Source organism: Pempheris klunzingeri, chromosome 21, assembly GCF_042242105.1.
Source record: "Pempheris klunzingeri isolate RE-2024b chromosome 21, fPemKlu1.hap1, whole genome shotgun sequence".
In the NCBI taxonomy this organism is placed as follows: domain Eukaryota; kingdom Metazoa; phylum Chordata; class Actinopteri; order Acropomatiformes; family Pempheridae; genus Pempheris; species Pempheris klunzingeri.
The window spans coordinates 11,655,983-11,682,848 of record NC_092032.1 but is presented as its reverse complement, the minus strand read 5'-3'; the positions used below and the strand labels follow the sequence as shown (position 1 = coordinate 11,682,848).

General features: G+C 42.2%; 1 protein-coding gene across 1 annotated transcript in view; it reads left to right on the top strand.

Annotated features, from left to right (window-relative positions):
• The first annotated feature begins 4,414 nt into the window (after nt 1-4,414).
• The window catches only part of prex2 (phosphatidylinositol-3,4,5-trisphosphate-dependent Rac exchange factor 2), an 84,618-nt gene continuing 62,166 nt past the window's right edge, over nt 4,415-26,866 (top strand). Inside the window, exons 1-6 of the mRNA XM_070852729.1 lie at nt 4,415-4,598; nt 19,733-19,804; nt 20,780-20,902; nt 22,333-22,437; nt 24,590-24,691; nt 25,623-25,784. Coding sequence (XP_070708830.1) covers nt 4,461-4,598; nt 19,733-19,804; nt 20,780-20,902; nt 22,333-22,437; nt 24,590-24,691; nt 25,623-25,784 — 702 coding nt within the window. The 5' untranslated portion in view covers nt 4,415-4,460. The remainder of the gene's footprint in view (nt 4,599-19,732; nt 19,805-20,779; nt 20,903-22,332; nt 22,438-24,589; nt 24,692-25,622; nt 25,785-26,866) is intronic.

Genomic DNA, 26,866 nt, shown 5'->3' with positions numbered 1-26,866 from the left:
CATAGTACTTCAAAGTGTAAAACTGTTCAGTAACACACAAGAAAAAAGAGGAATGTCTGAAAAAACAATGAATGTAATTTTGAATAGTAAGTTTGTTTACTTCTCATCAGATTAAGGTGTCCCCAAAAGTTTAATTTCACATGATCAATTACAGAGTATTCCAGACTTATCTGAATTTATTGTCATAATTATCTGGACCTATTGTCATCATCCTCATTTGGCTCAATTGACACTTATGATCAAGTGATTGTCTCAAATATTTTTGTTCATCAAAAGTTCTTCCACATTACGTTGAAGGCTGGAAATTTGGACATTATGAAACTGGTGATTTGAAGAAAAGCAAGAAAGCGAGATAAAGGTATCCCACATATGATTCGAATCCAATGAAATGATATTAAACTATTATTTTACAGCAAACAATCGACTATTCCAATCCCTTTCGTACCATTGATTAAACATAGCGCCTTCTAAGCCATTTACAGATTAATCATTGCTCTTTAGAAAGATGTCATGTTATTTTTATCACAATATCTCTATATCATCTGTACTATGTTATTATCAATGTTACTATTTATTTCTGGATTTTGATTAGTAGCTGCAGGGATGTAAGTGATATTCCTGGTAAAAGGGGAACTTTCCTGCTACTTTTTATTCACATTGATACTCAGGAAACAGAAACTTGGCAGAAAGAGGGGAAAAACAGGTGAGCTACACAGCCTCAAAACATCATATACTGTATATAGAAGTGATTCTGTGTTCTGTGGCAGGACTTTATTAAAGCACTTATCTTTACTGCCTTATGCACCACTGCAATACGATCTAGTGCAAACTAACCACAATGCAGAGATTGTTACTCACTACATCATAAAGTTGATTATGAATAGCCTTTTTGTAACATAAATGTGCTCACACAAGGCTGTAGTTCAGGCATTAAATGACATGGAATGGCTTTCCTTGGCAAATATCCTGTTCTTCTTTTCTCAACTGTTACATGTTGTATGAGCATTTAAGATCAGCCAGAAAAAGTTTTTATCTGATTAATGAGTATAAAGATAAATATTTTTTTCTGCACTGACAGGCTGTAATAGTTTGGAGATGGTGAAACTAGCACCAATCACAGAAATAAACCTGAATTTAAAACCCCGTCTCAGTCTCCCCCTTCATGCTGTATCACCCCTGTCTCAGTGTTTTCCTCCACCTGAATGGACAGGAATAAAACTGAACAAAAGACGATAATATGTTTGATTGACACCTCTGCAGATAAGTGGTAGTGGAGTGTTGGTTTTGGCTGCCATTAACTGATCCACTGAAAAGCTTATGAGTTGAAATAAGGGCCAACATGTCCATATCAGTGTAAATTAACACTGTTATCACCACTTGTGTTTGATGTCAAGTGCAAATAATCAGAAAAAGCAGCTCGTATCAGTCTGACACTCCTTTTCCAGTGGGAAGAAAAGAACACTTCCTGCCAGCCCTCGGCGAGGCACCGGCACCACTAAACCACAAAAAATAGAAGTTAATTCCACAGACCAAAGTCATGGCCAATAAACTCAGATGGTCTGGAAAGTTACCTGCACTAGAATGGCTAATATAAAACCATAATTAAGTCGGTCAACCGCAAATGTCGTCAAGGTTTCTCTACATTTTCAAGAGCCCAAATTTAGTACACTGGGTGTTGGATGTGGAGCCAGGCCCATTCAAACTTTCAAGGACTTAAATAGACTCACTATGAGACCTGGTCCACGGCTCTGTTTGATGGAGAGAACCCTTTTGATTCATTGTAGGATCTGTGTTTTAGTCAAAAACAACAGTGCTCTCTGGTGGAAGCAAAGAAACAGTACAGCACAACTTTATCATGAGGAGATGCACCCAAAGCATGCAGTACTACATGTAACCACCAGAGTATACTGCACGTCAAGATTTACTCATGTTTAAGATCCATGTCCTCATCTCACCTCACAAAACTGACACCAACCTGTAATTGAGACACAAAACAGCGCTGGAAAATAAAGGCTCCCTCTGGTGCTGAAAAATCAGGGCAGTCGTCATCAGTTAAATTCCTTTTCTCTTCAGGGGAATGTGCTCCAATAGACAGACTACACTCCACAGTATGCTGAGATAAATTTAAAAAAACTTGTAATGGAACAAAGAGTTTGATTTTTCTGAAGGATCGAGTTCTGAATCCTTGCACGTTGAGATGTTAATCCTTAAATGATTATCGTGGGCTGCAAATGGCTCCCCTAAAATCCCCTCAAAAGACTTTCGAGCTGAAATTAACGCTGGTTTTAGTGTTGATTGTGCTGCTGTTTACCAAAATGACTCTGACTGTGTCTGGTTCAATATATAGACTCTTAACCAGCTCCTCTTGTGGCTTTTCCTGCTCCGCAGTGTCAGCAGGCAGCAAGAAGGGAGCTTGAACACAACTTTTACCTCTAAATAGGGAAAATCTCGCCCTAATTAAACAAACTCTGACTGATTACTGCTTGCAGCTCGTGCTTGTGTGTGTCCACGCTTTTATAGCTTCCTGCATTTGTCACGTAAAATAATCTGTACCCACATTCAAACCAAACATTAGCTGCAGTATGAGAAGCGTGAGGTTGAATAGGATTCATACGTTACCAGCATGTAAAGATGAGATGTGGCACAAGAGCATCTGCTGGCTTAATTAAGAGAAAGATCCTCAATCAAACCTTAAAAAACACAGCAGACAGAGGCACTATGCTGCAGACAGTACGCATTTGTAACAAGAAAATGTTCTTAGGTCATTTACTGTGGTTTAGTCGGCATTTTTCAGGCCAAACCATATCAATTACACTTAATTAGCACAAGAATTAATTTTGCCTGTCAAGTAGAAACAACACATTTACAGAGTGTTTTAGTGTTTATGAAGATTCATTGCGAAGAAAAAGGGGCTGAATGTATTTCAGCCGTCTCTGATGAATCACACTAAGGAGAGAAGAGCCTCACGTGGTTCTTTGAGGCCCCTTCATATTTAAGCTCTTGTTCCGAGTTCCTCACAGGTCTGTGATAGGTGGAGCTTTTTGAATCTCTGTATGGGAAGTGAAGAGACAGTCTGTTGAGAGAGGTGGTCATTATGAGAAGAGAGGGACTTTAGGTGTCATGCAGTGCAGATCCATCTGTGGCTCACTCTCTCCTCAACGTTTGTCTGATTTGTCTGTTTGTATTTGTCAGTATTTACATATAAATACGTGCACATATTGCAAATACAATCACATTCACACACATATACTGTATGCTGGGTATCATCAGACAGGTGCTTTTCCTTCTACTACACTCATCTAAAAGACTGATGGTCTTGGCAGAGGCGTGCGTTTAGGTACCCAATGCAAAGATATTGGTCATAAGCTAATTTGCAACTTAATGATATGAGCCGAGCTTTAATGACTAAATTTCATTACTTCATTAACCAACTACGGTGCTTTATTGCACGGAGAAAGAAAGCAATTAAAGTAATTAAAATAATGCAACATAATTCTCTTGCTTGGTTGACTTTAGCAGTGACAGGCTGCGGCTCGGCCTTGGCAGCACCGAGGGGTCTCAGACAAGTGAGGAACACTTTAATATCCCCATTATTCCACTTCATAGAATTCAGTGGAGTGAAACTGAGTGGAAAATGAATGAAACTGTAGACTGTGCTGAGTTTGGTTTTCACATTTTATCTTAACAAATAAAAAAAATAAAGTAACTTTCTCCCAAATCTCAGGTTTTACACTCTAATGTGTCTGTAGTCTGTCTGGTTATAGGACATGAAGTTTCCTGTCTTGACCAGGATTCAGGAGTGTCAAGCTAAACGGAGATAGCTAGAATAACCCCAGAAGTACAGTAATTGTTCCTTCAAATTAAAAGAATAAAAGTGTCAAAAATAAGTATTGTGTGACCTCATTTCAGCCTGTGCTCATTAAATTTCCTGCATGTCGTTTTCAACAGCTCTTACCAGAAATTAAAATCGTCTGTGTGATTATTAAAACAACTTGGTTAAATCTGTGAAGCGGTGATATCCCCTACAAGCAAGTCGCAGCAGTTTTATATTGAAAAAACCAACCGGAAGTGCTGGTGCGTGTGGTGGCTAACTTGACGGTGGTCCTCTGCATTAAAGGCTGCTGAGACTGGATCAGGATGAAGATTTCAGGAGTCACATGGACTCAACTTTCAAGCTGGTGTCCAGTTGTTGTCCACTCTTCAGTGTCGTCCTGTGGGGAGCTGGTTGTTGTGTGATTCCCACTTTGGTTTTTTATTTCATTTTCAAACTTTTCGTGATTTTCACGCGTTTGTTGTTATTTTTTTCTTCTTCTACTTTTCGTGGACTCCCCCCGCAGAGACCGGTTGCACCTTCAGTTTTGACCATGCTGCAAACTTTACACCCTCGCATCTGAAAGCTGTTTTGTGATGTGAAACTTTGCGCCGCCGAAGGACATAAAGTTTGCATTCATCCACTCACAATGACTGAGGAGAGCAGAAGTGAGCACAGAGCTGAAAGCGGGAAGGACTTGGAGAAACAGCTCCGGTTACGAGTGTGCGTCCTAAATGAACTTTTAAAGACTGAACGGGATTATGTTGGGACGCTAGAGTTTCTCTCGGTGAGTTTTAAAAACGATGTTTAACCACAAGCGGCACTTTTTTTACTCCAGAAAATGACCCCCCCCCCTCAAAGCAAACAAACAAACAAAAACAGCTTGGTTGTTTAGTATGCACGGTGCATCCAGAGCTAGAGCCCGTCCACCAAGTGCTCCATACTAACAACCTGTCCTCTCTCTCTATCTCCTCTGCATGCCACCGTTTGCCACTTTTACTAATGTGTCCAACATAACAATCCACTTCTTAGAGTGTCATCTGTAATACTGTCTGAACCCTTCCCTTTGACTGAGATATTAACTTTTCAGTTTGCAAGTGTGAAATTGGGAGAGCAGGCACAAAGTGGCATGGCACAGCTTTAGTTCTTGCACAGCCAGTGTGATGTTTAATCCTCTTCTCAGCCTGCTCAGAGGCTCATAGTGGCAAGAACTGATCAGAAACTATTTGGAGACTTTCGGGGCACTGGATCATTTGACATCAAACATGCAGATAAACTAAAGATCACAACAAAATCAGGTGTTTTTTTTTTCTCTCTTTGAAATGACCATACTCTCAGAAGCAGTGTTTGCTGTGGTGGACACCTTTAAGTTACAGTATATCAGTCAAGGTTGTTGGATCCCACCTTTGAAATCGTTACATGTTTGAAAGAAAATGTTAATCCGAAGGAGAGTATGGATTGAAATTCACGTGGGAACTTCTATAAATGCATCTGTTTGTCAACCCTCTGTGTCCTTGCCACACTCAGGCTTGTAACTCGCGCTGTACTGCATCACTATTCCATCCGTGCAATTACCCCACTTCCCGCTCAGCATAGAGGGGATTTCATTTTGCTGCTTCCTTTGCCAACTTCTGATCAAATCCAGAAGTGGGGAGTCTTGCCAAGGACGGCACAGGTGGACTCAAATGAAAACCACTGGCGCTCAGCTGGCAACACATCTCCGGCCGCACACTGAGCGTAACATTTGGTTATAGCAACACGGGAATGATGTGCTGTGAGCTTAATGGCATTACATAACATGACACCTAACCTCAAAGACAGGACGAAGGGAAACTTTGGAAACGTCCCCTGTTTAAACCAGAGAGATGTTGTCACTGTGTACAGTTGGTAAGCTGTGGCTGCTGAGGATGTTAAAAATGAAATACCTTGTGGCCAACACACTTATATGAAGTGATCTGGACTGTGGGTTTGGAGGGTTTCCACTGTATTTTCTCAGCAGTTTTGAATTTTCAGAGCAATGGGAACTTTGCAGGGAAGTCGGGTCGAAGGGGCACTGTGTTGTGTGTCATTAAGAGTGCTATTTCCCAGACCACATGTATGAATGTGTACACCCTGACCTCCCTCCCACCTCCCAGATGTTTCCAATGGAGGACAGAGGGACTGGGGAGGAGCTTTTCTTAGAAGTGGCATCACTGGAGAAATGGAGGAGGCGATTACATGAGGGAATGTGTCCTCTGTCCTGGTGGTAGGACGTTTGGGGAATGCAGCCGCCCCTCCTTCATCTCCCCTGTGGTGCTGGAACTGGGATTCATTTCAGAAGTGACTGATCCTTACAAGGCATCTCTGTTCTGGCCCAGGAATGTCGGGATGGACGCATCAGATTGAGATGTGACCGTAAATGATATCTGCTGTTGGTTTAGCTGCGGTTTGTAGCTGATGAAGGTGGAAGATTACGATAAAGATGGTAGAAAGTGAGAGAAATAGACAAAGAGTCACTATAATCTACTGTCTTATCATCTGGAGGGTCCTGGGGAGCATCGAGGAAGATACTCATGATGATCAAAGACAGCCCCACTGGGGAGAGGGGTCATATTGAAGACTTTCTTCTGATCACACACAAGCATGCTCTCGCCTCCCCCGCTTCCTCTGCTTCCACGCTAGAACCAGTCACAAACCACACAAGTCTCTGTGTGTCTAGAGGTCAGAGTAGAGGACAACCCGGCCCCCCTCTGTGAGACTCCCCGGTGGGATAATCCAGTGGACCCCGAGTACCAGCAGGGTGAGGGGTAGATGAGATATTGCTGGAGGGCTGAAAGGGAAAAGGGTAGTGCAGACACACAGTAGACATTGCCAGGAGGGTGAAGGGTAGAAAGGGGACTGGGGGGGGGGGGGGGGTCTCCGCAAGCGGTTGGGCTTGGTGCCTTCTCTTGTAAACCATATTTCCTGGAGGAGGAATTCCTCCGAGGTTAGGAAATGCTGGGGAACAATGAGGCTCCGGTCAGTAGCTGAAGTTGAACAGTGGAGCAGAGATTGTTGCTGCTGATCCGTGGGACCCAAACACAATGCACCTTACACATACTTTACTCTTAAGGTAGTGGAAAACAACTCGGAGAGCGAGGATGATTACAGCAATTTGTCCCAGGACAGTCTGAGCCTATTGTGTGGCAGTACCTAACCTCTCGTGGGAAAATATGCAGATTGCATCTTGAAGTTGTCACTTGTGGAAAGTCCAAATTTGACTTTCTTTTGATTAAAGCAGCAGCTTTAACACTGCCTGTACTAAACTTCCACAGTAGCCTGAGAGTGAGAGGAATCTGTCTGGCATATCTCAGGCCCATCTTACATAATGAACAATTATAGCTGGAGATAGTGGACGGCTGTGGACGCTGGTGTTTATCTTGGACAGCTATGAGCCAATAAAATGACAGTCACTCTTAGAAATGCCTCAATGAGGGGAACAAATCAAGACATAATGTAAACACTGACTTTAATGAGATGTTTGCAGTTCTGCAGGGTTTTTTTTTTTTTTTTTTTATCACAGTGTCAAATAAAATCCTTTACTTAGTCTTGCCCAGTGTTCGCTCTTGATCGAGACACACTGAAAGCTATTTGCTTGCATGATAAGCACTTAGAAGAGAGAATGCAAGAAGGCACAATGGAGGAAACCTTTCATGTCCTGATTCTGGAGGGAGATCTGAGCCACAAGTTAACTTAATATATTCCAAAGAGCTTTGCAGTGAATTAAGTGGTCCCTCAGCTGCTGCCTTCCTGTCCCTAACAAAAGCCTGTTGAACTAAGAAGCAACCACTGAGTCCAATGTTTAAAACATTTTTAATCCCTTGCATGAATTGAAGTAAATGTAGTTTGAGACATTGTAATGCTATGGAATCTCTTTTCCTGTCGTTCTCTTAAGAAAACTATTAACAATCAAGGGATGAAATTCAAGAAGAACGCATCTGTATATTTTAAATACAGTCACCTATGGTTATCCTTGGTATGTTTCCCAGGCTTTATGTGGAAAGGTTATTGGTTCATAAACGTGTAGGCAGTCACTTTAAGTCGGTGTGTGTGTGTCTGTCAGTGAAAGTGGCTGCAGGAAGTTTAAGAATCAAGTCTGATGGAGAAAGCAGCTGCGATGAAGGATCATTTGCTGGGACTTAGAAACCCAGGTGTTCAAGTGACTGTGTGTGTATTTGTATATAGAGGTTCCACATCTCTATCCCACAGAGTTTGGATTTGTTTAGAACTTGGCTGGGACTGTCAGGTTGTCTTGGGCTTCTGGGCCAAGTAGTAAGAAGATGTTTCTTTTGCCTGTAATGTTAGTGGTCACTCCTGAAGGAGGTCAGGTCAGGGGGTGGGGGCATAGGGGCAGGGGGGGGGCGTCGCACAGCTGATGACCGCAAAGGTCAAAACCTCTTGTTCCAATCCCTTTCCTCTCTGTTAATCTGTAGACTTCATGCCAACTTCCTTCTCCCTCCTGTGTTTTGATGGAAACAGGAACAAAAGATGCTGATGGTCCTGATTTGATGAAAACACACAAACTAAAGTGTGTAAACAGAAAGCTCTCAATGTGTGTGTCAGTGTTTGAGGGGTCAGAAGCCAGAAACGTACAGAGCTTTTATCTGGATCCGTTGGAGGAGCAGCAGGACGAGCTGCTGGGTTAAAGAAGTCGAAAGCAAGTTGTTTATGCTCATGTAATGAGACTGACACCACATGACATAGCCCCTTGAACAGATTCTTGTAAACTATTTAAATACTTTTTCCAAAGGGAGATAAGACAGTCTAGATGCTCACATTATGCTGGCGGGTTGGGATTGGGTGGTTGAGAGGCTGAGGGTGAGAGCGTAGAGCCAGCCAGTGGCAATTTGCTGTTGCTTACATTTGTTAGTCCCATAATGAGCTGCATTTGGTGATAAGAGATTCCATGGAGAGCAGTGTATTTGTACAGGCTGCTGTTTCTGCCCTGATTGCTCTCTTCTTTATTCCTTAATTACTTCCTTCATTCAGAGCCTCCCATCACACTGTTACTCATTCCACACCTGCCTCTTTCACTGTCTGCCCTCTCATATACCTCAAATGTCTCTTTCTCTTTCAGTTGAAGTACTGGCTGCAGTACTCCATCCACTATTTTGAATGCTGCGTTAACAAGTTCCATTTTCTTTGTATGTGAAGGTTCATTATGTTCCCTACCAGGCTAGAGCTGAGCGTTTCCCCATCACTGACCAGAATCTTGAACTTCATCTAGAGGCTTAAAGTATTTCCGCTTTAATATAGCTTTATTCCATGAACACCGACACAACTCTTTGTATATGTGCGTGTTTGTAATAGAGGTGAAATGTGCCTCTCCTTGACTCTGTTTAATTGGATTAGGTCGGTCTCTCCTCTCTGCAGACAGTTCTCCTGTGTCCCTCCCCGCTGAGAGGCCCCCGAACTGATGATGTGGCTCACTTGCATTTCAATTTCGCACCACTGCCTGATATTGAGTGAAAATGCATTTCATCTCTCATTCTCTATACTGCATGTCTAGCTTTTTGTCTTTTTGATTTTGTATGGGTAGCATCAGTAGTTGCAATGTGTGGCGTATGTGTGCGTGAGCTTGTTTAGATCCCCATCTTAAAGCTAAATCTGTCTGTTAGCCAGACTGACGATGACTGATAGTGAGGATTTGCAGTGGAGTGACAGCAGAGCCCTCTGCTGCAGAGCATTTTGCATCAACCTTGAGTCCCGTATCAGTAAAAACAGTGGGATAATCCTTCATCATCCCATTGAGCAATTCTGCTAAGGGAGCTACTGTGTTTTGCATGCTTTATTCTATGTTTTATTCATTCATATTTATAAAAAAAGCAATTTCCTAGATGTAGCAAATGTGATTACCATCGTGAAATATTCAGTAACATACTTGCCTATATTATGCCAAGTTGTGGAATTACTATGAATATTGAATATGTGATGTTAAGTGAGAGGCGTGTCATTGAAAGTTGATGTAATCTGGTTTTAAGCGTTGTTCCAAGGTTCCTAACCTATGTATTGGGCTTGGTATTGAACCACAATCCCTTTGACCAAAATGCACGCTGAGAGCCAAATGCTGAATTGAACTTTTTTATTTAAGCACAGATCCTTTAATGCTGCTTTTATTTAGACAGCAGTTCATCCTAGTCAATTTGGCTTACACTTCTGTGGTGCTTTGGTGGTGCTAGGCTTATTTTGTTAGGCGTTTCCAGTCTTTATGCCAAGTTAAGATAACTGGCTGCTGACTGTAGCTTCATATTTACTGTCCAGTATCTGAGTGTATTTATCTTCTCATCTAGGTTAACTCTTGGCAAGGTGTCAAATATGTGTATTTTTGAAAATGATGAACTATTCCTTTTTAAATGAAAAAAGTTTTCTAAAAAGGAAAAGAAACCCTCTATATTTTCAAAAGTGAGGTGTTCATCTCATTGGTGCTGAAACTCGAGTTGACTGCACTAGTATTGAAACATTTCAGCCGATCCCCAGCTGTGTGTGTGTGTTTGTGTGTGTGTTCCCTGTGCAGCTAGAAGTTCAGCATCAGTTGGAGAAAAACAAACTTTGCTTTTGCTATTGTCTAGTAGCCTCTGACTTTATTGATCACTGCTTTTTTTTTTTTTTTACAGTCTTTTACACCTTCTTTCTGTCAGTGTAGAAAACGTTTAAACAGGTTCTTGCTCTATAGAGAGTTCTTTTGCTTTTGTCTCGGAGGCCATTTTTCAAGCAGGATTTCCTTCCTTCCTGGCCCTCCCTGTCTTTACATTGTGCCTCATGTTTCCGGCTTCAGCACACACACACTCACACACTTCCCCCACTGTCTCCACTGGGCCAGGGAGAGTTATGCCACAGATGCCCACTTGGCAACGTGGCGCTCCATTGCATAGGCTGGTTGATTGGGCTGCAAGGAGGATCCATCGAGTGGACTCAGCACAGGAGGCAGAGGTGGTTCTGTCCTGCTGCTCGGAGGAGAAGGCGGCCTTTGATTTGGCCAGTGCCAGCTGCCTGGTCACATGGTGCTTACGTGCGACAAGTATAAGATTGGCAGGACTAGGGTAGACACTTGTCAGGACGTTCGTGGAGTGTGAAGGGGTCATCAGCACAAGGGGGCCTGTGTTTTAGCTGGCATGCTCTGCAGCAGGGAACACACACACACACACACACAGATCCAGACATGCACACACTCTTGCTCAGATCAGTATGTCTGCAGTGCCAGTTAAGCACTCTTAGACCTCCTTAATTCTTCATGACACTGATAAAATGTGATTTAAATGGAGGTCTGATGCTCATTAGACAAATTACGTAAGGTGTCCCACAAACTGTATAGCACAGTTGTCTTTACATTTTAAATGTAAAGACAACATTTTAAATGTAAAGACTTGCCTATTTTTGATGGAGTTTCCTCAGAATGTGTTGACGCCCGTTTGCATGCTGTCTCTCTGTGGTTTAAACTCACACTTTCCATGTCATTCTGTCCATCCCGCATTTCTGGGCTCAGAATCCATAAACATCCAGAACTGCCCAGCCAGACGCGATGGGAAATTCCACTTCACTCCAAATTATTTAATTAAGCACTTGAATGGGATTTGCTATAGACGCTCTAAGAGTTAGACAAGTGCGTCTCTGTCTCTAAACATGCCCTGTCTGCACACATCCTTTTCATGTCTACTTTTTTTTTTTTCCGTCTTTCCATTTCATTTTCAGTGTCTGTAACTGTTTGTTCCTAGACAACAAGTAAGCCTCTGCTTCCCACTTTTAAAATTTAAACCGGTCTTTCACATTCTCTCGCCAATTTAGTTTCACACATAAAGGGATACCTTGATAACTGAAATTTACTATGAATATGAAGTCTAAGGTTTGGCTTTCTACCTCAGATATCTTTATGATGTCTTTTGAGGGGAAGCTTCCATCATATTATGATAGACTTTGAGGAAATCGTTTGACATTTGGGGTGTGTGGAGGTCTGACCACTGTAAGTTAAACCTGCACTTCTGCATTTTTGGTCATTTTGGGGCAGAAGAACAAGCTGTAAACAACACTGACATATCATCTTACTGTATAAAGATGTTATGGCTATTAAGGCAAATGTATTGGCAAATATTTAAGTCCTCAAACAACATCTTTGTTTCACTCTTTCTGTCAGTGGTTATATTGCTGTCTTGTTACTGATAAAGTTTAATAGCATAAAGGAAATCGGTGACTGAAATAGTACATGTTGGCCAAAAAAGCTACTCAATTACAATAAAAGGAGTTGCATAGTAATTAGTGGTTTCCATTCTTGCCTAAACTAAGCTGAGGTCTATACTGCTCGGATGCAGCCATGTTGGCATGGTGCCTCCTGCTCTGTCCATTCACAGGCAAAAGGGAGACATGATGAGCAGAACCCCGGCAGGAGGGGGGATTAGTTCGAGTGGGCATGTTCTCAACAGTTGCGCTTGGGGTGAGTGAGAGCGGGGGCAGAAACTGTTCAATTCCCCATTGACAGTGTCCGGTTCTATGTGTGAGAGAGACTGACTCTGCAGGTTTCTTTTTGTCTTGCCAGTCCTGCTGAGATGGATGGCAGCAGCGGGGGGGAAGGGAAGCTTCATTGGACTTCAATTTGGAGGTCTGAAGCTGTAATCAAATGAACAATCTGGGTGTGTGACAGTCATGCTTGGGAGTGAGCCACAGATTGTAAGACTTCTGCTTAGTCATCCTGCAGATCAATACAGGGTCCTGGTGTGTGGCTCTTATGGGGAATTGCCAGCTATCTGTGGGCAGTGGTTTGCTTGGCTGCACATGGCGATTGGGGAAGCAAGGCGGGTTCGGTCTGTGAAGACTAACTCTCATCTACTGGTGGCTGGTTTTGCAGTTTAATATCCAATTTCACAAGTCAAAAGAGTCTCCTAATATACCGAGAATGCCTGCCATTTATAGGGCCATGATGGGTGAAATTGAACAGACCCACAGCCTGTCAGGCTTTCAGTTTAACGGACATGACCACAAGCATCATTTTATGCTCATTTCATTCCGGTGCAAGTAGCTCACCAGTCAGGCACAGACATTGGATGCAGACATATTCATTAGATAAATTGTTTCATTCCAGCTGTTTATGTAATGCCTTGGGTGCCTGGGTCACTGAAAGGACAAGAATAACATCAAAGCAGAATTTCTCTCCGCAGACAATAGTGAGTTCCTGGAGATGCCTCAAAGCACAGCATCACTTGATTGGTTCTAAATTTTTCTAAAACAAGTCAGATGAAAAAGATAGTTTGTTATTGTAATTTAAGTTTTTTTTTTTTTAAGGTTTCAATGCAACAACCATACACTTTAATTGTCTATAAAGCAGCTTCTAAAGTAGCTCTGGTCCTCATATAGACCACCTGAACATGAATGCGACCAAGTCTTCCAAAGACAAATAAGCTCTTGTTCACTACAAGAACCTGCAAAATGAATATACGCTGTGTTCTTTGTTGCTAATTGCAATTAACCAGAGACCCTGCATTGAGCTCTGCAGATGAGCCTTAATAGCCACCTCCAGACATGTTAACATTTTCTGTATTTATGGTGTCTGTTTCCTGTATACATTCCCACTGGAGAGAAACGGGCCGGTTTGGGAAAACTAGCCAGAGGCCTAATGAGATGGGAGCCCAGGATGATTCCAGGAGGTGCCATCAGGACCAGATGAAGACAGGAGGGGTCTGGCTTATGGGAGAGAATCACTACAAAGAGCCTTTTCTCTCTCTTCTGATGGTCCCCTGTGTGCTCTCAGCATCAGAGACTGACTCTGTCTCTGGTCAGGACTTCTTGGGGGAAGTTCAGTTTTTGATGCCAGGAATTTAGTGTTTGTGTGTGTATAGGTGTGTGTGTGTTGGAGGCCTCTGCACAGGAGATTTAACCCTGTAATGTTGAATTCCGGTTTAAAAGCAGTTCCTCTGTGCAGGAAGTATGGTAAAGGGTCCATGTCCTCCCTGCAGGGTTGTTGTGTTAAGAAGAAGGCCAAACAAGCCTCTCTTTTTCCCCTCTCCCTCTGTACTTCCTCTCTGTCTGTTTATTCTCTTTGACTTGCCTCCATCTATCTCTGCTTCTCTCTAATATCCTCACCACCACAACAAATCGAGAGACTCAGGTGTTTCCAGAGCTCGCCTGAGGGTACCAAGCTGCTAGCACACCTGTTACCTGCCCTCTCTTAACTGTTGCCACAGTTTTTTGTTTTTTTTTTACTTTTTCTTTTTGTCTGCCATGCTGTGGGACAGATGCACGACAAAGAACCACACTCGTACTCAAAAAGACGGTTACGTTAATGAGCATACCTTCACAGTCTAGTGATTCACTACAGTGGGCTTTTTTGTCTGGAAGCTGTTGTTTGTGTCTATCTCTGGCTTTGAAAGGTCTTTGTCTATCTTTTTCTATTTGTTTGCAAGAGAGGATTCTGTCAGTGATGGCAGATTAAAATACACTGAAATACCTGCATACGTGTGATATGTGATATACATTCTTTTTCTACACCACTAAACATAATGCAAACTGGAAAAATCTTGTTCACAGTGAATGTTTGTGTGTGTTTGTTTGCCAGCTCTCCAATCATGACAACAAAGCAAATCAGTGAATCATCAGCGGACAAAAGAGGTAGTATGTCCAATAGACTCTGAGAAAGGCCTATTCATTCTTCCAGAGTCTGACCAGTGCCAATGAGCTCAGATTGGCTCTTTTTCAGTTTTTAGCAAGATCCCACAACTCAGCAGAAGCAGTTGAACTTTGGGAGCTGAAGTTATAAAATTGTGCTGACGTTTGTGCTATTATTGCATTCAGTTTTTTTACTCCTTTTTAATACAGCTGCTTCGGTGCTTTTAATTTTTGGGAGAGCTTGGTTTTCTACAGTTGAACCAATCGATCCACAGGGACCTAAAATGGTTGTTTTGCATGTAATACATCAAACGGGTCCCGTGTTCCTGCCCACTCCAATTGCTATAACTTGAATGCATTAGCAGATGTGTGAGGCAAGCTTTGTACTTGACTCAAACTAATATCTGTAGCATGGGAGCAGCTAGATAGCTTTCTCTCTTTCTTTTTTTTTTTCATCAAAGCAATTTTCTGCATCATTTTGCACTTTTGGATCTGTTTAGCACTCGTTTCCTCTCCGGGTGGGATTTGTATTCCCATCACAGCCCACTCTGCTGGGTGTGTGGCTGTGTAACGTGATGAATGACATGCTCTTTCTCCTTTTGCACTTTCCTCATTCTCTTGTCCACACACTTCACATTCACTCCAGCATTTGTTTGACTCAAGCACATGCTCTGGCCTGGCAAATGCACTGTACACAGATTTTATTCTAAAGCGCAAGAATGTCCATCATTGTCCTCTTATTATGTCATTGTTAGTTTATGTGTTTGAGGAAGTAAGTGGCTTCTGTTTTTGCCAAACTCCACTGATGTGATTCATCTGCTTCATTGACACAGAGATCAACATATACAAGGGGAATGGCTAGCCTTCCTCCGATTGTATCTTTCCACTCTGGTGGAGAGATGCCGGGGGACACACAACATTGCATAATGTCCATTCACAAAGTGTCTTGAACTGGGTTGGCTCTGTCGGCATGGAAACAGCCCTCCAGCCAGTCTGTTACCCCTCTCCCTTTCCTTTCCAATATTACACCAAAGTCCTGAGGATGCTGGGTATAATTTCAACTACCCTACTCCTGAGCAGAAAGCACATTTCAGCAAACTGCAGTTATTGAGCGAGCTGTCACTCATGTTAGATTGAGGCAATATTCCAAGCAGCCAATTTTCTTCATACTAAGTTGGTGATGGGAAGGTCTATGACGTGGCCTGCAGGTCTGCTCACTGGATCTTATTTCATCCTCCTGATTTAAACTTTAGTGTGACAGTGAAGGTCAAATTGTTATCACTTTTTTTTTTTTTTTTGGATTTAGAACATTAGTGCGTCAGGTTATACAGCCATGATTTCCACTACCGTGCCTTAGTTGCCCACAGCATGTGAGCCTGTGTTGATTAATGGCAGCTAGGGTCACATGCAGTGATTGGACCAATCTATTCATCACACCCATCTGTTCTGTAGAATAATGAAAACTTTGATGGCTGAGGGGGGAATACACATTAAAACCCCATTAGAGTAACAATCCAGGTGATTATACCTGTGCCTCAGGGAACAAAATGACTTTCTCAGAGTTTTTTTCCTTGTTGAATGCTGTTAATACATGATTAAGGATAGAAAATGCGGAAATGTTTGTCCAACAAGTGGAAAGGAACATTTCTGATGCAGAAAAGAACAGCCACTGTTCACACGCTTCAAATGAGTTATGTGTGTGTGTTTGTGAGTGTGAGTGCATGCCATTTTGGAGATGAGACTAACTTTCCCTGAATGGCCAGTGGAAAGAACACTGTAAGAAAATCATTGCTGCTGTCCAACTCTTTTATCCGCTCTTTCTTCTGAGCTCATCACTTTACCTCATTGTTTTTCCAAGTATCTAAGAAAACACCATCCAAGCCCGAAAGAATTTTCATGAACTTGCGTTCTTGTTGTGAAAACAGTGACTTGTTCAGTATATTCTGCTTGGATCAAAATGTCTGTCGATCTGTAGTGACGGAGGAAGTGACATTGATCCCCAACAGCTTCTACTGAGCTTTACAAGTCAATGAAGTCTGCTTGTGATTCTGCAGTGGTCGGCGCCCAGACATGGTGGATTCCTGCTAGAATCCAGTCCAAGGGAACAAAATGTGTCCCTCTGGAATTCAATTGGTCGTTACTGAGTAAGAAGACAAAGACTGCCGCCGTGGTGGACGATGGTGGAAATGTGTTGTTTTTTTTAATGGCTTTGGTTTGAAACTGCTGTAAAGATCGCCCCTTAGATTTAATTTGCTTCTAGTTAGTAATTATTGCCATCATAGACAGAGCTGTCAATCCTCTCTTGCACCCAAAGCTTTAAACCAAAGAACAGATGCTCTGCTCTGTGATGCAACCAAGAGACAAATCCTGGACGTGCTTCACTGACAGTAAATTACAATACTGGATTTGGATGACTCACGTAGTGTTAGATTTAGACCCAATGCATTTAGGCTTTTGCAAATGAGCTGTACATTTATGTGCTGTCAGGTACTGTACAAACCTGAAAATGGGCTTATATTCACAGCCACTCCGGGTCCTGTTATTGTGTCCATAAATCCAGTCAGTCAGTCAGCTTCCCATTCACCGTCCGTGGAGCTGTTCCAGGACTGGTCTCTTAACGACATCAACAAGACAGCCTTGGCTTTCTCTTCGGAAGAGACATGTTCGTTTCCACAAATCCAACTCTGACCGGCCCACAATCCCAGGAATAACTGTCTCAAATGAATTGCTCAGACTTTTGTGTGGCCGAGTCTGTTTTCTGTGTGGTATACTTATCTTGAAAACTACATTAAAAGATGTTTTTAATTGTACACCATCACTTCTGTGCAAAACAAAGGTGATAACACTATTTATTATCTCCATCCCATCAGATTTAGAGTGCCTGCACTCCATTATGCCATGGGTTTTTTCTTATGCTGTTTACTCCTGATAAGCATCTGCATTGTGGCTCCTTGTGTTTTGCAGCAGAGCCCCCGTAGCTGTAGATATAGTGTATAATTAGTGCTTTGCAGATATAGTGATTATTTCCTGCTGAATAGACTCTTCATTATTAAAATTGTAGTGATAGACTCCCTAATGAGGCCATGTTTGATGTCACACATCAATGATCGGAAGAGGATTTTTTTTTAATGCAAATTAGCACTATTTTTGCTCAGCTAAGGTCCTGTACTGTAAGCCCTGTCAGGCCTTTGCGAGGGCCTGTCGAAGTCTGCTCTGTGTTTGTACATATTAGACTTGCTAATCAGATGCTAATGCTTGTGAGTGGCAGAGTTGCGAGGCAAGGCAGCTAGAATGGTAATCAGCGTGGAGTTGGCCTTCAACAAAGAGGCTGATTATTTAAGCCCCCGTTTTCCAACGGCAAGCCCGGATTCAAGCAATCAACTTATACATTTCCTTTTGAAGTGTTGCTTGACGTCAATATAATGTGATTAAGATGATTTCACTTATTTTTTCATCTGAGTTTGTTATTTTAAACAGAGCACTGGTTTTATAATTGACTAGAAACTGGAGATTTTACCACCAACCTAGCCAAACTACCTTCCCATCTGTTGACAATTAATCAGATGAAACTTTTCAATGAGGTTGCTGTAGTTACAACCACTCGCTCAGATCTTGGTGTCAAGGAATAATTCTTGGCTTGGTCCGCTCATTAAAGTAAGCTGTCTGCGTGCTTTGAGGTTCTATTATGTTAGCTTGCTCAGGTCAGGCTCCCTGCTGCTGTGTGGCTGCACCGGGCGACAGATGGTATCGTGGCCCTCAGTGGGGCAGTAAAGGGATGCCCATGGTTCGGGTCAACTGCAAAGACAGATGTAACTTCTTACTTCACTCACTGGCTGTGTGAATCTTTCATTGCGGAGCTTGATAATGTTGGTCATGTGTTTGTGGAGCTGCCGTCGTTGGTTTGTGTCACACTATACCACGAAATGAAGCTTTGTGCTGCTGAAGTGTTTTCCTGCATCAGAATGTGTTGTATTGTAGCAGCGTCTCTGGGCCTGTTATCATGCTGTCTGTCATTTTGCAGTGGTTCTGTCTGAGGATTGATGTTATCAGTGACAGGCTATTGATGAAGTTAGAATTTGAGTTTTGACAGCCCTGTTGCATTCTGGGAGCTGTCTTTTAAACAGTGTTATGATGGACACGGCTGTAATCAATCTGCTGGTTAAAGTAACATTTCTTTGTTACTTTCTTTCTCTTTTCCTTAATTTGACTCATTTGTCTTCAGTGTCATGAGTCTTACCGGCGTTCCAGCAGACATGTTTGGCGTAATAAAATCCAAGTACATGCTTTATTCTACTTATCTTACTTGACTTACTGCCTTTTATGCCATTTGGAGGATAGTTAGTTGTGAAATTGGAAATGAAAACAAACGGCGGAAAGACAAAACCCACATAACACACGTGCATGTTTGTGATGTTATGCCAAGGGTATTTTTTTTTTTTTTTTTTTGTGCTGCTTAACTTGCTCTCAATCAAATTTGACTACAATATGAACATCAGGGACATTGTTGTTGTTGTCTGACATCAAGTTTGATAAAGCTAAAATTCAGAGCTACTGAAGGTAATTTCTCATGTGCTTTATATTTAATGAAAGTTTAGATTTTTAAGCCTTGCTTTGGATTTCATCATAGCTTCCCTGAAGTGAGGTGCATTACGGACATCGATCAAAATTAAAATGTGATGCCATCACTTTGTTTTCTGCAGAGCTTTCTGTCTGCCAAACTAAATTCCAAGGATTGCACACATAGACATAAAGATTCTTGTCTGGTACCTGTTGATGGATGCCTTTTTCTTTAAAAGCTCTCTCTTAGGCAGAGTTCAGAAAATGACTAATTCCTCCTTAGTCGCATTTTAAGAGTACACTCGAAGCACACCTTCTTAATTTGCCATTTTCACAAAGTCCCAGAAGAATTAAATGGGCTGTCGAGGGCTTGTGCAGCGAAGCAGCCTGGGAACCAGCGTCCTCAGGGACTGTAGAAAGTGAAAGCACTACCCATCCATCTCAATTCACACACTGTCGGCCTCTCCTACTCCCATCCCCTGCCACTTAACATCGCCTTTGAAACACCATGCGCTGCAATCATTATGTTTTTTTCATCCAGTGCAAAGATTGTGTTTCATGTGTATCAGGTGTCCATTGTGATGGTTACCAATTTGCTTTGGCAGCCATGTGTTGCAGCTGCACACAAAGCCTCAAATCTCAAGCCCTCTGTTTGTCTTGTTAAAGGTAGAAACAATCAGACGCCAGAACGTAATTCAATCCCGGGGGCCAATTCAAAAGTGTTAACTGTTGCTTTCCTTTTCTGCTCTGCTTCAGGTCTTTCTACATCGTCTCAACCAGTACGCAGCCACCAAAATCGACAAGAACATCACTGAAGAAACTGTTAAGGTGAGGGTCATACAGACCTTATTTTCATACAGTAACCTGATCCATGAAAAGAACGGATGTTACACTACAAACTAAGTAAAGTGGGTCCAGTTGTTTGGGGCGGTCTTTTAGCCTAAAATAGCGAAATTCTGAATGGAGAAAGAAGCAGTGGGTGATCCAGGAAGCAGCTGTAAATATAATCTATTTATAAATGAGGATAATAAAGGATGCTCTCTCACAGTGGGAGTGTGGCTGTTTCAGTGAGCTTGCTTACTTCTGAAGGTAAATACACATTCAGTGGATATTTACTGCACGTCCCATGTTTTGGAATGTCTATCCATGCCGCGTTTTGTTTGGGAACATGCTGTACAGAGAGGGCTTTGGATGGCGTGGGTCATCACGGGGTTGGGCTGCAGCAGGCCGTGACGTCACCAAGCAGCCGACTGACTCTTTGGAGCAGAAATGCATTTATCAAATTTTACCAGATTTTTTTGCTGCTCTTAATTGTACCAAAGATTATTTTTGCCTCGCATCACCCATAAAAAGACTTCTCTGGTTTTCATGCTTTGATTTTATTTCGCTAGCTTCTTTCTCCATCCAGCGTCAGCATATTGTTTTGTCCCTTAACATCACCGCAAAAATGTTGAACCAAACACCACATGAAGGCAAAGTTCGCATACGACAGATCTTAAAAATGTGCTCCTTTTTTAGTTTCTCTGCTGAAATATATCTAATAATGTTTGAAAATCAAATATCAAAGAAGTCTCATGCCGAGATGCCCATTACAAAGAAACCTCACTCTTTATTCTGTGGCCTCATAAATTCTCGTGCCTAGTGACACTGGCCACAAAAAAGCAGCATATGCCAAACTATTGATTTGGGCAATCTTAAGAGCACCATTAGAGGACAAAACAGCTGGCAAATAAATTAAAAATCAATGTACACACTTATTTTGATGTGACAATCTAGTGTCATTATATAATTTTTCTCTCCCAGGTTTTATTCTCCAACATTGAGGAGATTCTGGCCGTTCACAGAGACTTCCTGTCCATGGTGGAAGAGCTGCTCCAGCCCGACCCTCATGCTCACCACGAAATCGGGCGCTGCTTCTTGCATTTTGTAAGTAAAACATGCTTCTGTACAGCCGCCATTACTTAATGCGTCCTCTCTTGTCAGTTGAGTGTCTCACAACGTTTCTATGCATCTATGTGATCTCGATTTTCAGTAATCCTGAAGAATTTCTCTCCTGCTTTACTATCGGAGTTCAAATGCAGGTTTGCCTGTGAGTGCTGCTGAAAATGATAAGATGCACCACATGTTGTCAATTTATCTGTCTGGATTACCCATGATGAGAAATTGCACATGTGTGATATGTTTGAGAGGGCTCTGATATACTGCTCACCCCTGCTATATATCACATTTCTTTGATTCAGAGCCTAGAGGCAGACTGGCATATAATAGCGTTCAAAGTGTAATAAATCTAACCGTCCTCCTGTTGGGCTGAGAGCGGCCCGTTGATACAGGTGAGAGGGGATCTAGCAGTACAAATGGCATAACTACGTTTAAACTGAGATGATGTCATCGAGAAAGGGGATATTATTGACAGCATAACCGAAAACCCCTGACTCATGACCATAATTCAGTCAGGCTTGATCATGTGAGTCCATAGAAATAAGACTTGGACAAACTGTATTTTTCTCTCCCCTCTTTCTTTCCCTTATTCTGCATATTTTCTTTTGCAAAGTTTCCTTCTCTATAGTGATTTGTTGATGCTCTAAAAGTTCCAAGACAGAATTACGCAATCTAACTTTACTACAGAAACACAAATAGGTAAGAAAGCCAGCTGGACAGCGGACCGCTCAAGTCAAAATCCCTCTGTGATTCAGGCCTGCAAATTGGTTCGCGCTGACTCCACTCCTCCCTTTTGGACTACAGTAAAATCAGTCCCCAGAGCCAAAACATACTCTTTTTGGGGGTTCATGAACTGACTTCTTTGAAAATATGATTCAAGAAGAAGGGCATACTTTACAGTTAATCATAAAGTTGTGCTTTTGTACCCCCACTTGTTGTTATGACAGTTATGTCTCTCCACATCACCAGCTTTGTCTTCTGAGGCAGATTAGCATGGCTGAGGACTGTGTACTATTTTTTTGCTGCTCTGTAGTGACTATGTAGTGAGTGATTTAAAGGCTTTGTGGTCTGGTCCCACTGCTGCCTCTCAAAGACAATGGAATATGAATCATCATGAATATGTCATGAGAACTGCTTTGCTGGAAAGTATTTGGTCATATGGTTGTAAGGCAGATGACAGGATATGGTAGGAGCCCCCCACATTTTCTGTACAGTATATATTTCATGATGGAGAGGAAAGTTTGGAAGAGGTTACCTACCTACTATCCTATCAGTTATGTCTTCCTCTATGCCTTCTTTTCTCAGTATTCCTGTATCTGTTTGACTCTGTCGCCCTCTTTCTCATACTCTTTTACTGTAATTTATACCTTGTACTCCCCTTGCATCCCTCTCACCTTGTCTTTCTCTGGCTCCTGCAGAGGAGCCGTTTCCAGATTTATGATGAATACTGCGGGAATCATGAGAAGGCCCAGAGGCTGCTGCTGGAGCTCAATAAGATCAGGAGCGTGCGGACATGTTTACTGGTGAGAAGGGGCTGTAAATGTGCACATTATGTCCAGTTTGTTACGTACACTTATAGCCAAGTAAAGTCTCCGAAGATCTGTACTAATGTCCAAGTCAGAGTAACTATTTTCAGGTTGTCTGTGGATACTTAGAATATCTCCTTGCATAGCCATATTGTTACACATCTGTAGCTGAGATAAAAATGTAGGGAAATTCAGAAAATATAGCAGATTTCTAAGGAGCCCATATTCAAGTCCAAGTGAGGTGATCCATGGGTGATCAAAACTGGACTGCTCACATATGAAAACACACCGCTACATTCTCTTAGACATACAAACATGCAGTCACCCACACATGGCAGCTGGACAGTGTAAAACCCTGTACTTTATGTTCCAGTGTGTCTGACAGCTGATGTGACTCTGCCCTTTGTGTGGGTGGACTCTCTCTTCCTGTCCCGACACTCTGAGAGACTTTCGTGGCCACAGAGGAGCATCATGTTGCTAGAACAAAAGATGTTCTCACTACTGGCTCGCTAAACTGTGTGTGTGTGTGTGTGTGTGTGTGTGTGTGTCTGGTTGTGAGTGCTCGTGTGTGCAGGTCAAAAATGTTCACCCTATTTCTTGTGCACAGTTCTTCACTTGGTGCTGTTTGCATTTTTCACTTTGTAGTCACAGACTTTGAGCACTTGTAATGTTAGTCCTTCTCTCTCCTTAATCCTTTGCCTCTGAGCACCACACGCTTGTATCACTACACACCCCTCATGTTTAAAGACTTCCATAAAAACAGAGTGCTTTGAAATTTAGATCTACAGCAGAGCCACACACCCAGAGGAACCACAGTATGACCACAGACTTACATGTATTGATAGGCTGGCTCTTTGCTGAAGCAAATGACCTTTTCTTAAGAGTGTAATTGCTGGAGTGGGAGTTGAAATACACACATGCACGTACAATACACACCATCAGAGTAGAGTGGCTGCAAGATCTCTGTGTCTGATTTACTGTCCATGTGTGTCTTTAATCTAGGAAGCAAGAGGAGGGAAAGATATTAATTGACTTTGATTTAATGGGGTCTTTATAGCTTTGATCTTTTGGTGACCTAGCCTTCCATCAAGGCTATATGGGTCTCGTGTTACCCTCCATCCTACACTTAGCTATGGGCTAATATACCTCAGGTCACCTCCCCAACCTTGCAATGACCAGGGTGTGGATATCCGCTAACCTCCACTAAACCTTTGGCCTACTGGCTACTATAAAGCCTGCTTTATTGTTTACACTGTAATTCAGCACCTCCTGGAAATTTCAGGTGAGAGGGAGGTGAGAATGGATATTAGCAGTTGACCTCATAACCTGACCACATGTAGGTAAGGGTCATTTTGATCGGCTGAAGGTGAAGTTAATCTCTTGGTTTATAGTAAATATAAATTTAGATTTAGGGATGGCAATGCTGGTCACGGATTGCCATGAAATTTTGAACAGACATTCATGGCCTGCAGTGATACTGACTGTGGTGACTTTTCAGGTAGTGCCTCTAGCAGGTCAAACTTTGTCCAATAGTTTGGTTTATTAGGTATTTAAATAGCTGTGAAAGCAGTGACAGCCTCAGTTATGCTTTGTGTTAATTAGCAAATATTGGAAACTCTAACATGCTAAATAAGATGGAAACGGTAATATGTATCTTCTTGAAGGTGTTTATAACAGTTGCTGACAATTAGAACATTATGAACAGTAAATGGAAACAACAATGGACATGATGTGACTGCAATAATTAATAAAGAAATAAAACACAGAACATAGAAATAACAAGCAATGATATTTTCTAATGATGGGGTATAGCCTGAGCTGTAATTGAAGCATGATTATTTGATAGTGATAAAGCAACCAGGCAGTAGGTTAGAGCAAATTAGCAAACAAACAAAACAAAAAAAAGAAAATGATGAAGGAAAGGAAAAAGAAACCAAAATAAACAAAGCAAAAAAACGGAAAAAAAACCCTGTATAATCCTTGCAGGTGATTCTATTGGTATGAATTTTAAACATTGATAATAGATGAAAACCCTGATATACACTGTTTAAGCTGTACAGAGATGACAACCACTACCGCACATTGTTACCACGTCATGCTGAAATGTTCAGAAAAATGAATTCCTCTCATTTCCTCTCCTCTCTTCCAGAACTGCATGTTGCTGGGAGGCAGAAAAAACACGGAGGTCCCACTGGAAGGTTACCTGGTGGCTCCTATTCAGAGGATCTGCAAGTACCCATTGCTGCTCAGAGTGAGTATGGTCTCGAGCATGCTAACCATGTATTATGGAGATACCACACCCCTGTGCCACCTCGGTGAGGCACCTTCTGCCCCCCTTTTCATCCACCACCACCTAGTCATTAGTTAGGGCTGTCCCGTCCCATTCACATCAACCTCTCCCTCGCTAATGAAACACTGCTCTCGTATTCTGACGTGTCTCTGCTTTAGTTTCCCAGCACAGCCAAGTCGTAGCAATAACACAAGCCCCATCATCACCTCCCCTGCCCGGCTGCTTGTTCAGACACTTTGACTGGGCTCATTCATACCTGCGCTCTCAGTTGTTAGTTTTGAAATTTCCATTTCCCAACGTGAAACGTGAGCGAAATGATATACACTTTCAAAGGCTTGTTTGAGTTGGTGATCTGAGCTGTCCCATCTCATTCATCTTGTTATGATCTATTAATTCACTCAGGCGCTCTCTAAACAGCCACCAGCACGGTTACAGAGATGTAATAATAATAAGGGGGTAATCTGATGCTCTGCCATTTGAAGTCTTCCAGCTGCCTGGGCCTCCTCCTCTAAAATGACACAGATAGCCATCACTGGCTGCGCATACATCCAGAAGAGTGTAAAGTAGCCCTGCAGTAGCAGTAACACAGTGTTTAGACTATAGATGCAGAGATTGCTATCGCTTTTGCTCGATTGTGGCATGCAGTAGCCGGGGTTTTAACCACTAAACTCAGGAACCAGTGGAAGGTAAGCAAATGTGGAATGGGGAGGAAACTGAATATATTTTTGCTTTTTTTGTTGTTTAAATTATGATTCAGAACCAGATGTGCCAGAAATTTTGATTTGATGACTTTTAAAAGTACTTTAAGTGAATGTAAAAGTGTGTCTCTCCTGTCGTGTAACTAGTTTTTTGTGTGTGTGTGTGTGACTTTCTGTGGTCTTAACACATGCAGGAGCTGCTGAAAAGGACCCCTAGGAAGCACAACGACTACGCCCTGGTGCAGGAGTCCCTGCAGGTGATGAAGGCTGTGTGCTCCAGCATCAACGAAGCAAAGAGACAGATGGAGAAACTGGAGATTTTGGAGGAATGGCAGTCCCATATCGAGGGCTGGGAGGTGGGCCTCAACTAAACTGTGTATAATCTCATCCAATAAATTCAAATTAAAAGGCTGCTTCAACTCTTGCTTTGTTGTCAGAGTCGGCTCGTAGGTTTCTTGTTGCCTGTGACACACAGCCGAGTCCCCCTGCCCCACCTAAGCTCAAAGTCATGACTTATTGAAAGCCACTTAGCCCTATGCCAGCAATTCAACAAGAATTCCAAGTGGCGTGACTTTTGTTGCCTTTTAAGCTTCCTTGTTCTCTCCAGGAACAATGAGTCGTATTCACAATGGCCAAATTCTCTCTGCTTGGATGAGCCTGTTGCCTGTTGTTAAAGCCGTCATGCGTTAGGGTGACGGATCCAGTCATCATCAGGTAGGCCGCATTTCTTGGGCTGAACTGGGCTGCCTGTAGATTAGTTTTCTGCCTGAGCTCTGGGATGCCTTAATAATAGGTCAGTAGGCCTTGTGGTGGTTGGAAAGAGAAAGAGTGGTGGTAATGGTAAGGCAAGAGGCCGGGATGCTTATGTAATTGACCTGGCTTCACGCGAAGAGGCCCGAAAGGCTTCCTGGACACATGCAGACAAAGACACCGTGCTAGTGTTGATTCAGCTTCAGACCAAAGTGTAAGCAGTAACAGACGGTTGTTTCTGAATTAAACCAAGGTTTTATATCTATCTGGTCTTACTCAGATATGAGTAAGACAAGATACGGCAGAGCATGATTAGACTTCCTCTCACATGACCGAGGCGTTCAAGCTTCTGTGAATGTTGTTTTAGGGTTGCTGACAGCATTGGAGTGTTGTTACAGTATAAGCAGGGCATTTAGAAAGGGTTTTAGTAAGTTTCTGTTTTGCTTCACCGTAATAGAGTGAAAAAAAATACATCTTGAATCCATTAATATAGGAAAATAAACACATGGCTTCTATTGGATTTAGACAGATAATGAGGAGTATATTTATCTAGAGTATATATACGTATATATATATATATATATACCTATTAAGCAGGGGAGATAATCACAACATAAGGTCACAAAATAAACATTACAGGTTTTAGATGTACTGTATACATTCACACACACACACACACACACACACA